General features: G+C 37.6%; 1 protein-coding gene across 1 annotated transcript in view; it reads right to left on the reverse strand.

The window, feature by feature from the left end:
- Window positions 1-369: 369 nt before the first annotated feature.
- UBR1 (ubiquitin protein ligase E3 component n-recognin 1) overlaps window positions 370-13,464 on the reverse strand; it is a 135,669-nt gene continuing 122,574 nt past the window's right edge. Inside the window, exons 44-47 of the mRNA XM_080809584.1 lie at window positions 12,734-12,811; window positions 5,508-5,678; window positions 4,123-4,224; window positions 370-3,049 (exon numbers count right to left, since the gene is read on the reverse strand). Of these exons, the coding sequence (XP_080665710.1) occupies window positions 2,908-3,049; window positions 4,123-4,224; window positions 5,508-5,678; window positions 12,734-12,811 (493 nt within the window). The 3' untranslated portion in view covers window positions 370-2,907. The remainder of the gene's footprint in view (window positions 3,050-4,122; window positions 4,225-5,507; window positions 5,679-12,733; window positions 12,812-13,464) is intronic.

Genomic DNA, 13,464 nt, shown 5'->3' on the forward strand with positions numbered 1-13,464 from the left:
GGTCAGAAAGTTTAGAGACCATTACACTGAATACCTGTGTCTTTTATTTTATTTTTTAAGATTTTTATTTATTTATTTGTCAGAGAGAGAGCACAAACAGGGGGAGCAGCAGGCAGAGGGGGAGGGAGAAGCAGGCTCTCCGCTGAGCAAGGACCCCGACACAGGGCTCCATCCCAGGACCCTGGGATCATGACCTGAGCCAAAGTCAGATGCTTAACCGACTGAGCCACCCAGGCGTCCCAATACCTATGTGTTTTAAAGAATTTGTCTGGGCTGGCAGAGGTAACATTTAATTAGAGGTCCTTTGTAGGTACAGATTTTTATACTTCAAACCCAAATCCCCAGACATGAGAAGTCCCTTTTTTCTTTGTAAATATACACATATAAGATATTTTATTTCAAAAAGCACAAGAACATTATACAAGTTTTAAATTTACATTTTGCAATAAAAGATATCAATATATGCATTATTTGTATAACTTCATCATGGATGGCATTTGAATCAGTGGTATAAACATGTTGCAGTCACTAGATATAGATCATCATCACAGTGAACCAAATGCATAGTTGTTATGAAATGACAAATGACCACTAACGGGTGAACTCACAGCCCATACACCAGCAAAATAAATTAATTATACAGATATATGCTTTTCTTCACTCTATCATTAAAATTCCTGTCAGCCCCTCACCAAAAACGTTAGAAAAACACAGTTTTGGAGCCATTCTGTTGAACCGGTTCCTCCACATTCTACACTAATGAAAATAAAGTGACTTTGCTCATTTGCAAGTAAACTCCATAAGCATAATTAAATTGTTTGCAATGATGAAGGCAAACCACTATGATATTTGAATATAATTAGAAATCCCTAGGGTTGGGGACAGCACTGAGACACAAATTCATCTCCAGTGCAGGGGTCTGAATCAATCTCAAGAGTGAACTCAATATGAAATGGGTTCTTTGGCAGTGAAAGTCTGACTGGCCAGGACAGGGTGGTCCCTCTGGCAGCTTAAGAGCTTAACCAAAGGGTTTATGAAGTGAATATAAAAGGCTAGAAATAAAAAGTCAGTTTATCTTTGCTAAATGGGGCCAACCAGTTAGGGCAGAAGTCAGCATCTTCTGTTGCCTATTCTGGCCAGATTTTCCAGTCAGACCCCCCCCCCCAATTATATCAGAAACAAAGGGAGATGTTCTAATCATTTAATCATACTGACAAACTGGACAAGCAGAATACTGAGTTTTCGGATCCTCACTCATCACTTGTTACAAATAGTTCAGTGGAATTGTATCTGTTTCCTGATACCTTTTGAATAATAATTATTCAAGTATAAAATCATGATTCTGATTCTGATACCTGTTCATGCCAATCCTTTACTGCAAAGCCCATCTTTACTTTACACAACAACACCAAAAAAATCTAACCCCAAATGTGCATCATCACTTTGCAAATGTATTTTTATTTGTTTGCCTTTGCTGAGCAAAAAGAAGATAGGAAAACATTTACACACATATACGATGGTAGTCACCAAAGGCAAAATCAGATGGTCTTTGAATGCATCTTTCAAATTCTTGACATTACTCCAGAGACAACAGAAGCTAAAGTGGAAGATTTCAATTTATCTTCTGTCTGCTGTTTAGATCACAAGTTCTCGATATAAAAACTTAGAGCCAAAAACCAGGAAGTCTACACACAGATTCGGGAGAGCTCTATTATCTGTAAACACGATGGCTCAACCACAGCATATTATAACAGGACACATGACCACTGATCACATGGCTTTTTTGGTTGTCGGTACTAGTCATAAAACCAGAGTTTATGAAAAGGTTGCACACAGGTAACAACGGAAGGATTTGTCTTTTACAAAGACACAGAAGATGAGAGTTGGCTTCAATCTGATTATTCTTATTGACAGCTGCCATGCTCCATTCACCAGGGGAATTTTCTTATCCTCGTTCTAGAGATAGTTTACATCAGAACTGCATCAGGTTCTTAAGAGTCAAATAGGATGGTACCACAAACAAGAGATAAGGGAACTCATTTTAGAAATTTGCCTCTGGAAAATAGAAAGTATAATTTCAAAATTCAACAAAGCTATTTGTGGTAAGAGGTGAGAACTGCAGTTTCTTTGGCCCATGAGGGATAGGATAATGTATACATTAACCTATCTTATCCTATTCTTGAGGTCTACAATGGGAAAAAAATTTTTCCACATTAGCAGACATTTGCCTTAAAAATGGCTACTCTGCCCACAGAAAGAGTTGTTTGATTTCTGGCTGAAACAATAAGTGGCACATTAGGGGTATTTCCTTAAAAGAGAAGTAATTAAAAAAAATTTACTCTTTTGGAAACTTTCTCAGTTAAAGTATACTGCATGGTTTCTGCAATTCCTCTTTAGCTGCATGGAAGACTACCACAGATTAGAATCCTGTCAGTGCTTCAATGTCAGCTAAACTAAACCTGGGTATGTGCGGGAAATACCAAACACAAAACTGTAGAAGAGTTAGCCAACATAAAAAAATGTCCACCAAAAAAAAAAAAAAAAAAAGGTCCACAACTGCTTAATGCGACTTCATTTACCAGGTGAATGAAATGAAAAGAAGTGGGACAGATTATGAAGGGAAATGAGTTTTCTGGAAATAGCAGAATCAGACACTTGGGATAAAGAAGCATTTTTTAGTGTTCCAGAACATAAAACAGATTAATCAATGTCTTTTTTCTCCTTTAAGCATATTTTCACTAATTGAAAGCAATACTCCATTAAGGAATATTGTATTGATGTATGTGAATCTGGACGTGGAGCAAAGACCCGCCAACCCTTCCCTTGCCCTCAGAAAGATCTCCGTAATTTTGAATCGGTCTTCATTACTGTTCTTCATTTGTGATTGTCCCAAGGCAAGGTTGAAGCTCACAATAATTGCCAGTTGAATCCAAATAACATCTGATTAGTTTCCTGGCTCCTAGCAATCTCTTCTATAATGCAGTGTTGTTGCCACACCAAATGGAGCTTCCGATATCGCTCACGAGATAAATGAAGGGGGTTGCCCCTCCTTCAGGGAAAAAACAAACAAACAAACAAACAACATGTAAGTTCAAATCAAATAACTGCCACATCTTTACTGCCTAAATTAGTTCACACTCTTGAGATGTTCTTAGAACTGGGAGGAATCACAAGGACAGAGTTTTAAAAGGGATATTCTCCCTTCACCCCTAATCACCACAAATTTAACAGATCACTTAACTGATGAAGCAGAAATTTACTCCTTGATTATTCAGAAAAGAGGCAAAGTATATCACAGGCATTATGAGACCCTATTTAAACGTAAGGTTTATAACATGAAGCAGCTCTATTCCTTTTCTGGGTAGTCTGAGGGGCCTTAATGGCTTTTTGGCCTCATACAGTTTACTTAGCTTTGATTTCTGGTCTTTGTATAGGAGAGATTAAGCCTGAAGTATAACACTAAGCCCTCAAATTACATTCTGCTGCTCAGAAATATTTGCTTATTGTTGTCTTTATGACATAACAAATTTGCTAGTGATTAGCAAATATTTAAACAAAACTATTCCACATCAATTCTAAGGCAGTACAGTCCATAACACAGCTAATCTCAAATGACTAAAGTTTGGCTGTTGCAATTATGGAGAACTATGAGATTCTCAGTCTGGAGGCACTCAAGTGCCTCGGCTGGTTGGGTATTTTCAAGTTGCCTAATAAAGTAAAAAATTCTGCTACTTCTTACCTTTCTGGAACAACTCAGATCTTATCCTCAGTCAATAACTACTTTCACCATTCAGCTATTTTCTCCCTTAATCCAAAGACCACCTCCATACTTAGACCTTCTAAGTAATTCTGAACAAAGGTTGATTAAAAACAACACAATATTCAAACATTAGGATGGCTACATCTTTAATTTTGGAGGAGGATTACCCTCACATTCTGGAGAAGCACAAAGCTGTTCAAAATTATGTGCTACATTTAGGATGGTATCATACTTAGTATTTTTAATTTGTACTTATTTTAAAATATCTCTCAATATTTAGCATTAGTTTCTGTGTTTAAAGAACTGTTACTGTCCATGTCCAATAATGGGACTAAAATGAAAAATAAATAAACCAATCTTACTTCAGGCCAGGGTCTGTTTCTCCATATTCATCCAAGTAAGGGGCTGGATAGGCACAGCCTCTGGCTTTACCTTCAACCAGGACTACTCTGCATTCTCGGATTCTGAAGGAAAAAACAACCAATTGGAAATATTATTAACTGCAGGTATGCAAATGATAGGCACTAAATCAAAGTTAATCTAGAGAAAAGACACGGCCAATATCTGTTAGGAATTCAGTATAAAGAGAATAAACATAGACCAACAGACTAAACTGTGTTTTGTTTAAATAAAAGAGAGTGAACACTGCAATTTTTACTTAAGTATGGGAAAAGATCAGTGGATTTAGGGAATTGGGACCATTAATACTGACTGAATGTCTTGAAGAGAGGAAGGAAGCTGTCCTACTTGAGTCACAGATACCCTGGAAAATGATGTCCGGAGTTGTTTCTGTTGTTTCTGGACCTACAACCTAGAATGGGGAGCTTAACAGAAGGGCAGAACATCTCTTGTTCTGATAACTTTGGGCCATAAAGAAGGTCAGCTAGGGAAGTGTCAAGCCATTTCCAGTTAGAGCCAGCCTCCAACAGTGCAAATTACAAAGAACTACTGCCACTGTGAAGTTACTTGTGCCTGTTACAGCCTAGACAGGAAGATATAAAGAGAATGTTTGTATGCACGTGTACAGAAGGGTAAGTACCAGAGAGTGACATAAAATAAACAGATGGAATAGGCAGTGGGTTTACATGCTGCAAGTTTCCTAAAAGAAGAAAATAGGTGTTTGGGTGTGGCTTCTAAGAATTCATTCCCACTGTTCCAACAGATGCCTACACGCAATAATTACATATTCCATAGTTAGATATTTGGGCTTACATAAACAGAAACTACATTACGTGGGGAGAATGGAAAGAAAAAGCACCCATCTCCACTTTGAATTTTATTTCTCTCAGGGAACCTGTAGTGTTCTTTCATAAACATTAAGTTAACTATTGTTCCACTCTCAGCCTTTTGCTGAGAGACCAGGGAAAACAATGGTTGCCTGATAGCAGAAATGAAGAAAATGAATATATTCAAAGGATAACTTTGCATAGGTACTTTTTAAATGTAAGTGTGAGGACTCCAAGCCCTTTCACCACACTTGAGTGTTATACAACACCAGAGTAATCAATGCAAACTCTATCATGCTTAAAATATACCACAAATAATTGAATGTGAACAGAATCCTTTTTTCAAACTTATTTTGTAATATTCTGTAATATCTTCTCAAGTGCAATTTCATGTGAATAACAGGTCTATTAACTTCTGATAGACCATTTCCTACCAACACACTGCCCTACCATAATAGCCTCCAAATTGGATCCAGATTCTATAACTTCATTATGAAGCATCCAGAACACTCACTACTCACTTTAGGAAAATGCAGACTCCAGCTCCACAGTGAAGTGCATGAAAAATGCAAGCTCCAACCTCTTCCCCATTCACAATTTCTTGGCAGCAAATGTTCTGAGAACACAGTATGGCTCCACAGAAAAGACAGAGGACAGGGTGCTTTCGCTCATCATCTGCAGACCGTGGGCACCTCAAAGGGGAAGAAAACATTCAGTATGGGGGAGAAACAATAAAAGCATGATATATCCAGTTAGCAATGAATTGCGTTCATCATTGGCTGCTTTGCAGCAAAGAAAGCTCTTAAAAACACAAGAAAATGTTCATTCACTCATTTGTTTAGAGAGGGAGAGAGAAAGAGAGAATCCCATACAGGCTCTATGCCCAGGGTGAAGAGCAGGTTCCATGCCTAGAGCAGAGCCCGATGTAGGGACCCGTCTCACAACCCTGAGATCATGACCTGAGCTGAAATCAAGAGCTGGATGCCTAATGGACTGAGCCACCCAGGTGCCCCCAAACACAAGAAAACATTTAATTATATGATTCCTCTTTAATAAGGACTTAACAAAAAAAAATCTGATTAATCCATAGTAAGAAAACATACTATTAAGTCCTGATAATTCCCATAGTTTGGCAATTAAATATGCCTTGAGACTGAGATACTTTTATAGAATCTAGTAGTCATCTGACATGACCAATTATAGTCAACTCCTTCCTCTGGATTGGTTTAGACAAGCTTACGTCTTCAGTATTAGAGGAATATGAACTGGTTAGGTGTAAAAAAAAATTTTTTTATCACAGATGTGCAGTAAGCGTTCAGATACATTTTCCTGTCCATTTTGTTTAAGTATTGAGATCTTTAGGGTTAAAATTAGAGTTCACACACTATCTGGGAAACAAAGCAAGTCCTTAGGAAGGAAAAAGTGACAGAGTTGACTTGCTTGAACCAAGTAGTACGCTGAGATCTACCATTTTACACAGAAGCATGCTAGAGCCTTGCTGTAATGCCCCTCAAAGAGGGGTATCACTCTCCGAATTAAAGCAATAATGCTATCTTAAAAAAATAAAAAAAGAAGCTTTCTACACTCCTATCTCTGCCTTCTAATGGACATATTAGAAACATCAAAAATTCCTTTATTTGGGGAGTAATAAATAAATGCAACCAGTAAGCTGAGATCCAGTGAGGCTTAAAATGGGGTCAGAATAAAGAGCACCAAAAGAACCTCCATCTCCAACAAGGCATTAACAGTTTATTCTCTGATCCCTCATGTCTCAGGTAAGATAATAAAATCACTACTGTCTACATAGGAGGAGAAAGACTCCGTGCACAGGTATTCCACTCCTGTCTCCGGGAGGTGAGGAGACTATTTTCAGTTCCAGGGGGAAGAACACAATTTTAGCTCTTTTTGGATAAAGCCAAAATCTTTCACTTAGTGCAGGATGGCTGAGTCCTACCACTAATATCCTATAGCAGAAAAAAGGGGTGATACCTAAAGTATAGTAACTGGGCAGCTTACCCTCCTACAGTAGAAATGGCTCAGTCTTAACGGAAACTGGTGGTGACAAAGAACTGGAAGAGATCATAAGATTTATTTTCACTTTACTTAAAACCAGTACGTAGTATCATCCAGGGGGGTCTTCACTGTGATTAGTGACTAACAGTCTCCTCAGATCCTTCTAGGAGTCACCAGTGATACTCCTTAACACTGGGATTCACCTATTCACTGGGATTCTGTGATAGCAATACAGCCCTAAGATTAGGAGAATCGCTGCATTTGGAGCTGGATGCAATTTCTGAAACCATCTAGCTCATGTTTTAAGGGCTGAGAGGTGAATGGCTCAGCCATTTCTTTAGGTGGTTGAACCTAATCTGCATGGGACAAACAGCAAAGGAACTAAAACCAAGATCAATTCTATCTATTACAAGAGGCGGGAGTATGGGCTGCCCAAGCCACTGCTGGGCCCATTAAAGTCCCTGGCTTCAGGGCTCAAAGCAATGGTTGTAACAGAATGGGACAATTTCCCTAATCATTTTGGAGATCAGTGATTCTCAGACTGGGCCATATAAGGGCTCTTCAAACCCTCAAAATTATAATCAACTGCAATCCCTTTCTTTGTCCTTCAAATGACAGCAAGTTATTTAACATATGACTAAGCACTACAATAGTCACTCTGTATGCCAAGGCAATTCATTAGAATTATTAATTGGTATCCTTGAAACAAAATTTAAGAGTTCTTTGTGTTTTCTGAGAGCTCTAATTAAATTTATTAAGAAGTCTGGCTGCTGTACAATGCTTACTTAATATTACGGAACTCCTAACTGAGCTTTGGAATTCCTGCCATTTGCAAAACAAGATGCTCTATTACCGTGCATGATCAATAAAATCTTGACTAGGCTTTGATTTTCAGACTGAGATTCTTGCCTTTTAATTACAAATTACTGCTAATTTCATGTCATCACTATTAATCTGGTTTGCTATGGGTGGTGGTGATTCCACCTCAATGTCAAGGATACATAACTGCATCAATAGTAATTCTGGCCTATTATTTTTAAGACATGATACATTGTGATTCAAATATGAAATATTCACACACCAATGGCTAAGGCGGACATGAATATAATTTCTCCATCCGGGGGCATTACATTGGTGGTGTGCAGCTCACGAATTTATGTTATTTGAATAACTTATATCATATTATAGCAAGGTAAGTGTGAACTGTTAATGTTATATGACATTACTTTATCATATAGAATCATGTGTTTAAGCTCATGCTGTTTCCTTATAAAAGTTAACTAACAGGTAATTCAATTGTGATATTCATAACAAGTACAATGTAACTTGTTTATTGTACTTTTTACCAGTCTTTATCATCCAGATTTTTTTTTTTTTGAAAGCAATCAGTGAAAGGGAAGAGGAAGATAAAATAAAGTCTGAGAAACACTGCGTTAGTGTGGTATTTATTTTGACTGAGGTAGAGGGGAACAAGTATCAAAAAAGGCTAAGCTGGTGTACTTCTCTCTCCAGCACCTAGGGTTAAACCTGAGCCACAATGCTATTACTTGTTTTGCTGTTCTAATAGGATTTCATATAAGATTTGGCTTGCACAAACAAGGGTTCTTCAGTGTTATTTCAGTGAGGATGTGGTCACCTCACTCTAATGCACATATAACAGTGCTTAATGACACAGGTATAAAAGATATTTCAAAGAGAACTCTTTGTTTATGAAGTTGAAAACAGTGTTATTTCAGTTGACAGATGTGCTGACCACAATTCTACAACAGCACAGTTAAAAGATACAGGAATAAATGATGATTCTTAGAGTGCTTTAAAAAAAAGGCTCCTGTAGCTTTAAAAAAAAGTTGAGGGGTGATATCCTAGAACATGGTAGAGTATCAAGCTCCGAGCTCTAGGAATTGTTTCTTCTACCAATACAACTATTGATCTGGCAAGAACTGTCTGAAGCAACTATTTTGGAACTTATAATCTAGGTGAACACTTGCAGCCTCCACAGGAGTGCTTAACAAAGAAGAGGCTGGTAAGTTTCAATGAATTTTGGCTTTTTGCGTTGTGACTACCACCCCCCTAATTCCCAGCCCTATAGCAGGTAGCTATGGGGGTGGCTGCCCACAATTCTGGTGTGGCTTGCTGGTGCCATGATGGGTAATAGAGATGATGTCCTCAAAAATCATGGTTGTGGGTTTAGTTCTGCCTGGCAGTTTACTGAAGGGCTGCAGAGATAGTGGCCATTATTTCAACCCCTATGGACTAAAGTGACTTTCTCTGCAGTGATGGTAGAGGGAATTTAAAGAGACAGAATATTCTTTATATTTTTTTCTTCTCTTCACTTTTCTTGTTGGATCCAGAAATTTAAGGAAATCTTATCAGTTCACTGGCTGACTGCAGAGACAATGGAATAGAGACTTTAGTGGACACACAATAAAGAACACAGTCTTTGCAAACAACAACAACAACAACAACAACAACAAAAACAAAACAAAAAAAACAGTTTGGAAAAGTCACTAAAGAGACACCTGAAGCCTTTATCAAGCAACAGTGGCAATTCTTGGGGATGAGGCAGAATTTGATTTACAGAGGCACTACAATAATCAAAATGTCCAATTCTCAACAAAACTAACAAAGCTTACAAAGAAGCAGAAAAGTATGACCTATTCATAGTCAAAGCAACACTGAAAAAGAAAAAGTTGGAAAGGCGACACGTTATAATTTCAAAACTTACTACACAGCCATGGTAATTAAAAGTGTGGTACTAGCATCAGGATAGACATATAGACCAATGGAATAGACTTTAGAATTTAGAAAGAAACCCAAACATCCATGACCAATTGATTTTCAACATGGGTGCCAAGATTATCCAAACTCTTAAAAAATGGTGCTGGGATAATTGGAAACCATATGAAAGAAAGAATGAAGTTGGACTTCCTGTCTTATTCCAGAAATTAACTCAAAACAAATCCACAGTCTAGGGGTACCTGGGTGGCTCAGTCAGTTAAACCTCTGCCTTCGCCTCAGGTCATGATCCCAGGGTCCTGGGATCAAGTTCCGCATCAGGCTCTCTGCTCAGCAGGAAGCCTGCTTCTCCCTCTCCCACTCCCCCTGCTTGTTCTCTCTAATAAATGAAATCTTAAAAAAAAAAAAAACAAAAAACAAAAAAACAAAAAAACCCAAACAAACCCACAGTCTAAACATAAAGCTAAAATTACAAAACTATTCAAAGAAAACAAAGGGGTAAACCTTCATGACCTCAGGTCTGGCAATGGATTCTTAGTTTTGACACCAAAAACACAAGAAACAAACAAAAAAACAGGTAAAATGAACTTTAAAAAAAAAGATTTTATTTATTTATTTGACTGAGACACAGCAAGAGAGGGAACACAAGGGGGGAGTGGGAGGGAGAAGCAGGCTTCCCGGTGAGCGGGGAGCCCAAAGCAGGGCTCCATCCCAGGATGCTGGGATCATGACCTGAGCTGAAGGGAGATGCTTAAGGAATGAGCCACCCAGGTGCCCCTAAAATGAACTTTTACATATTGAAAACATTATGAAGAATGTGAAAACACAACCTATAGAATGGAAGAAAATATCTGTGAAATAAAAACCTGATAAGTGCTGAATATCCAGAATATACTGAAAGAGAACAGAAGAGGCCATCCCAAAACATGCCACTTTGGCATATTGATTATTTTGAATTAAAGTTACTTAAGAAACAGCAGGTGCAAAAAGGACACTCTGACCATCTTTTGTTCTCCTGAAAGCAGGAAATAAATCTCCCATGTGAAGGTATCCTCCCTATACCAGAAGCATAGAAAGTACCCTTACCACCAGAGATAGGGAATTCAAGGTCAAGAAGGCTGTATAAACAGACTCTCTTACTTCTTCATTAATTTGGTACTCCAAGCCTAAACCCCTCTGTTTTGTCAAATCTTCACAAAAAACTGTTTCTTTGACTAAAAGGTATAAACCCAGTCATTTCTTTGAGTCTTGTATTTCTATGAGCTCCCATATATGCAAAATTAAACTCTTGTCCTCTTAATCTGTCTTATGTCAATTTAATTATTTGGCTAAAGAACCCAGAGGGAAGAAAGGAAGAATTTTCCTCCCCTTCAATATAGTCTTACAACTCAACAACAAAACAGACAATCCAATTACAAAAAGGGTAAAGGACTTAAACAGACATTTCTCCAAAGAACATATACAAATGTCCAACAAGGACATGAAAAGATGTTTAACATCAGTGGTCATTAAGAAAATGTATATCAAACCTCAATGAGCTACCATTTTATACCCACTAGGATAGTTTTCATTAAAAAAATAGAAAACAAGTGTTGACAAGGATATGAAAAACAGGAGTCCACTTATATTGTTGATGGGAATATAAAATGGTATAATTATGGAAAACAGTTTAGTGGTTATTCAAAGATTTAAACACAGAATTACCAAGTAATTCTATATGTCCACATAGAAACTTGTACATGAATGTTAACGGTAGCATTTTTCTTTTTTTTTTAATTTTTCATTTTTTGTTAACGTATAATGTATTATTAGGCCCATGGGTACAGGTCTGTGAATCGCCAGGTTTACACATTTCACAGCACTCACCATAGCACATACCCTCCCCAATGTCCATAACCCAACCACCTCTCCCTACCCCTCCTCCCCTGGCAGCCCTCAGTTTGTTTTGTGAGATTAAGAGTCTCTTATGGTTTGTCTCTCTCCCAATCCCATCTTATTTCATTTTTTCCGTCCCTACCCCCCAAGCCTCCCACCCCGCCTCTCAAATTCTTCATATCAGGGAGATCATATGACAATTGTCTTCCTCTGATTGACTTATTTTGCTCAGCAAAATACCCTCTAATTCCATCCACATCGTTGCAAAAGGCAAGATTTCGTTTCTTTTGATGGCTGCATAGTGTTCCATTGTATATATAACCACATCTTCTTTATCCATTCATCTGTTGATGGACATCTAGGTTCTTTCCATAGTTGGGCTATTGTGGACATTGGGTAGCATTATTCTTAATAGTCAAAAGGGGGAAACAACCTAAATGCTCATCAATGGATAAACAGATAAACAAACTCTGGTATATTCATACAATGGAATATTGTTATTATTATTTTTAAGGTTTTATTTTTAAATAATCTCTACACCTAACATGGGGCTCAAACTCACAGCCCCAAGATCAAGAGCAGCATGATCCACTGACTAAGCCAGCCAGGCACCCCTATGGTGGAATATTAATTTAGCCAAGAAAGGACTGAATGCATACTACAACTTAAATGACCTCAAAAACTATCCCAAGTGAAAGAAGCCAGACACAAAAGGTCACACATTATGTGACTCCTTTTATTTGACTCCTTTTATCAGACTCCAGAGTAGGCAGATCCATAGAGAAAGGAAGCAGATTACTGGTTACCAGGGGATCAGGAAAGAGGGAAAAGGGGAGTGATTACTTAGTGGATACAAGGATTTCTCTGGCATGATGAAAAAGTTTTGAAACTAGAGAGAGGTGGTGGTTGCACAACACTGTGAATACACTAAACAGCACTGACTTGTACTCATCATTAATTTATCATTAATTATTTGTTTTATGGTTCTCACCTCAATAATAAGAAAGAAACTGACAATCACAGTTATAGAGGATGCTCAGTGGTCACTTTAAAAAAAGTCTGCTAGTGGTGATACATACCAATTGCAAGCTTAAAATTTTTTTAGAAATATATTTCTTCTTACCTGAAATGAGAAGCTTGATTTAGGAGGCAGCTATAGTCATCAGGAAGCTCTATCAAACTATTTCTTTTTCTAGGGTATCTAGAAACATAATTTAAAAGACAATTTTACTTCTGAGTAAATAAGCCCATGTCAAAAATTGACCAAGTAACAGAAGGACAAATATTTTAAAAATAACAAAAGATCCATACTTGAAACCCACAGTAATTCCTCCTGTTGACTACATTAAATCCAAGTTTCTCGGCCTAGAATTTCAAATCTTTCATCATCTGGTTTCCTTTCCAAGCTCAAATCCCACTATTTCCTAAGACTAAATGTTCTAGCTAAATTTCCATGATGGCTAGGAAGGTAACATAAAGATGTTGTTAAGAATACAGACTTCATGACTAATACATAGGCACTCCTCATTAAATGTAGGAGGCAGAGAGAGAGAGATAGAAAGATGGAGGAACACAGAAAAAAGGACTATGAAAGTGAAAAAAAAAACCAAAAACCCCCACACACAAAAAACCACAGACTTCATTTGAAATCAGATAGACCTCACTACAAATCCTAAATTCTGATACCTGACAAGTCACTGAACTTTAGCCTATATTTCCTGGTCTGTAAATAGAGGATGGATATATTATCCTTTCTCAGTCATAAGGTATACCATCAATTTAATAACACATTTCTGAGGTGGTGGGGGGGAGAAAAATATAAAGACTCATGCTGATTTAAGAAATGTTAAATAT

Source organism: Martes martes (genome assembly GCF_963455335.1).
Source record: "Martes martes genome assembly, chromosome: 7".
In the NCBI taxonomy this organism is placed as follows: Eukaryota; Metazoa; Chordata; class Mammalia; order Carnivora; family Mustelidae; genus Martes; species Martes martes.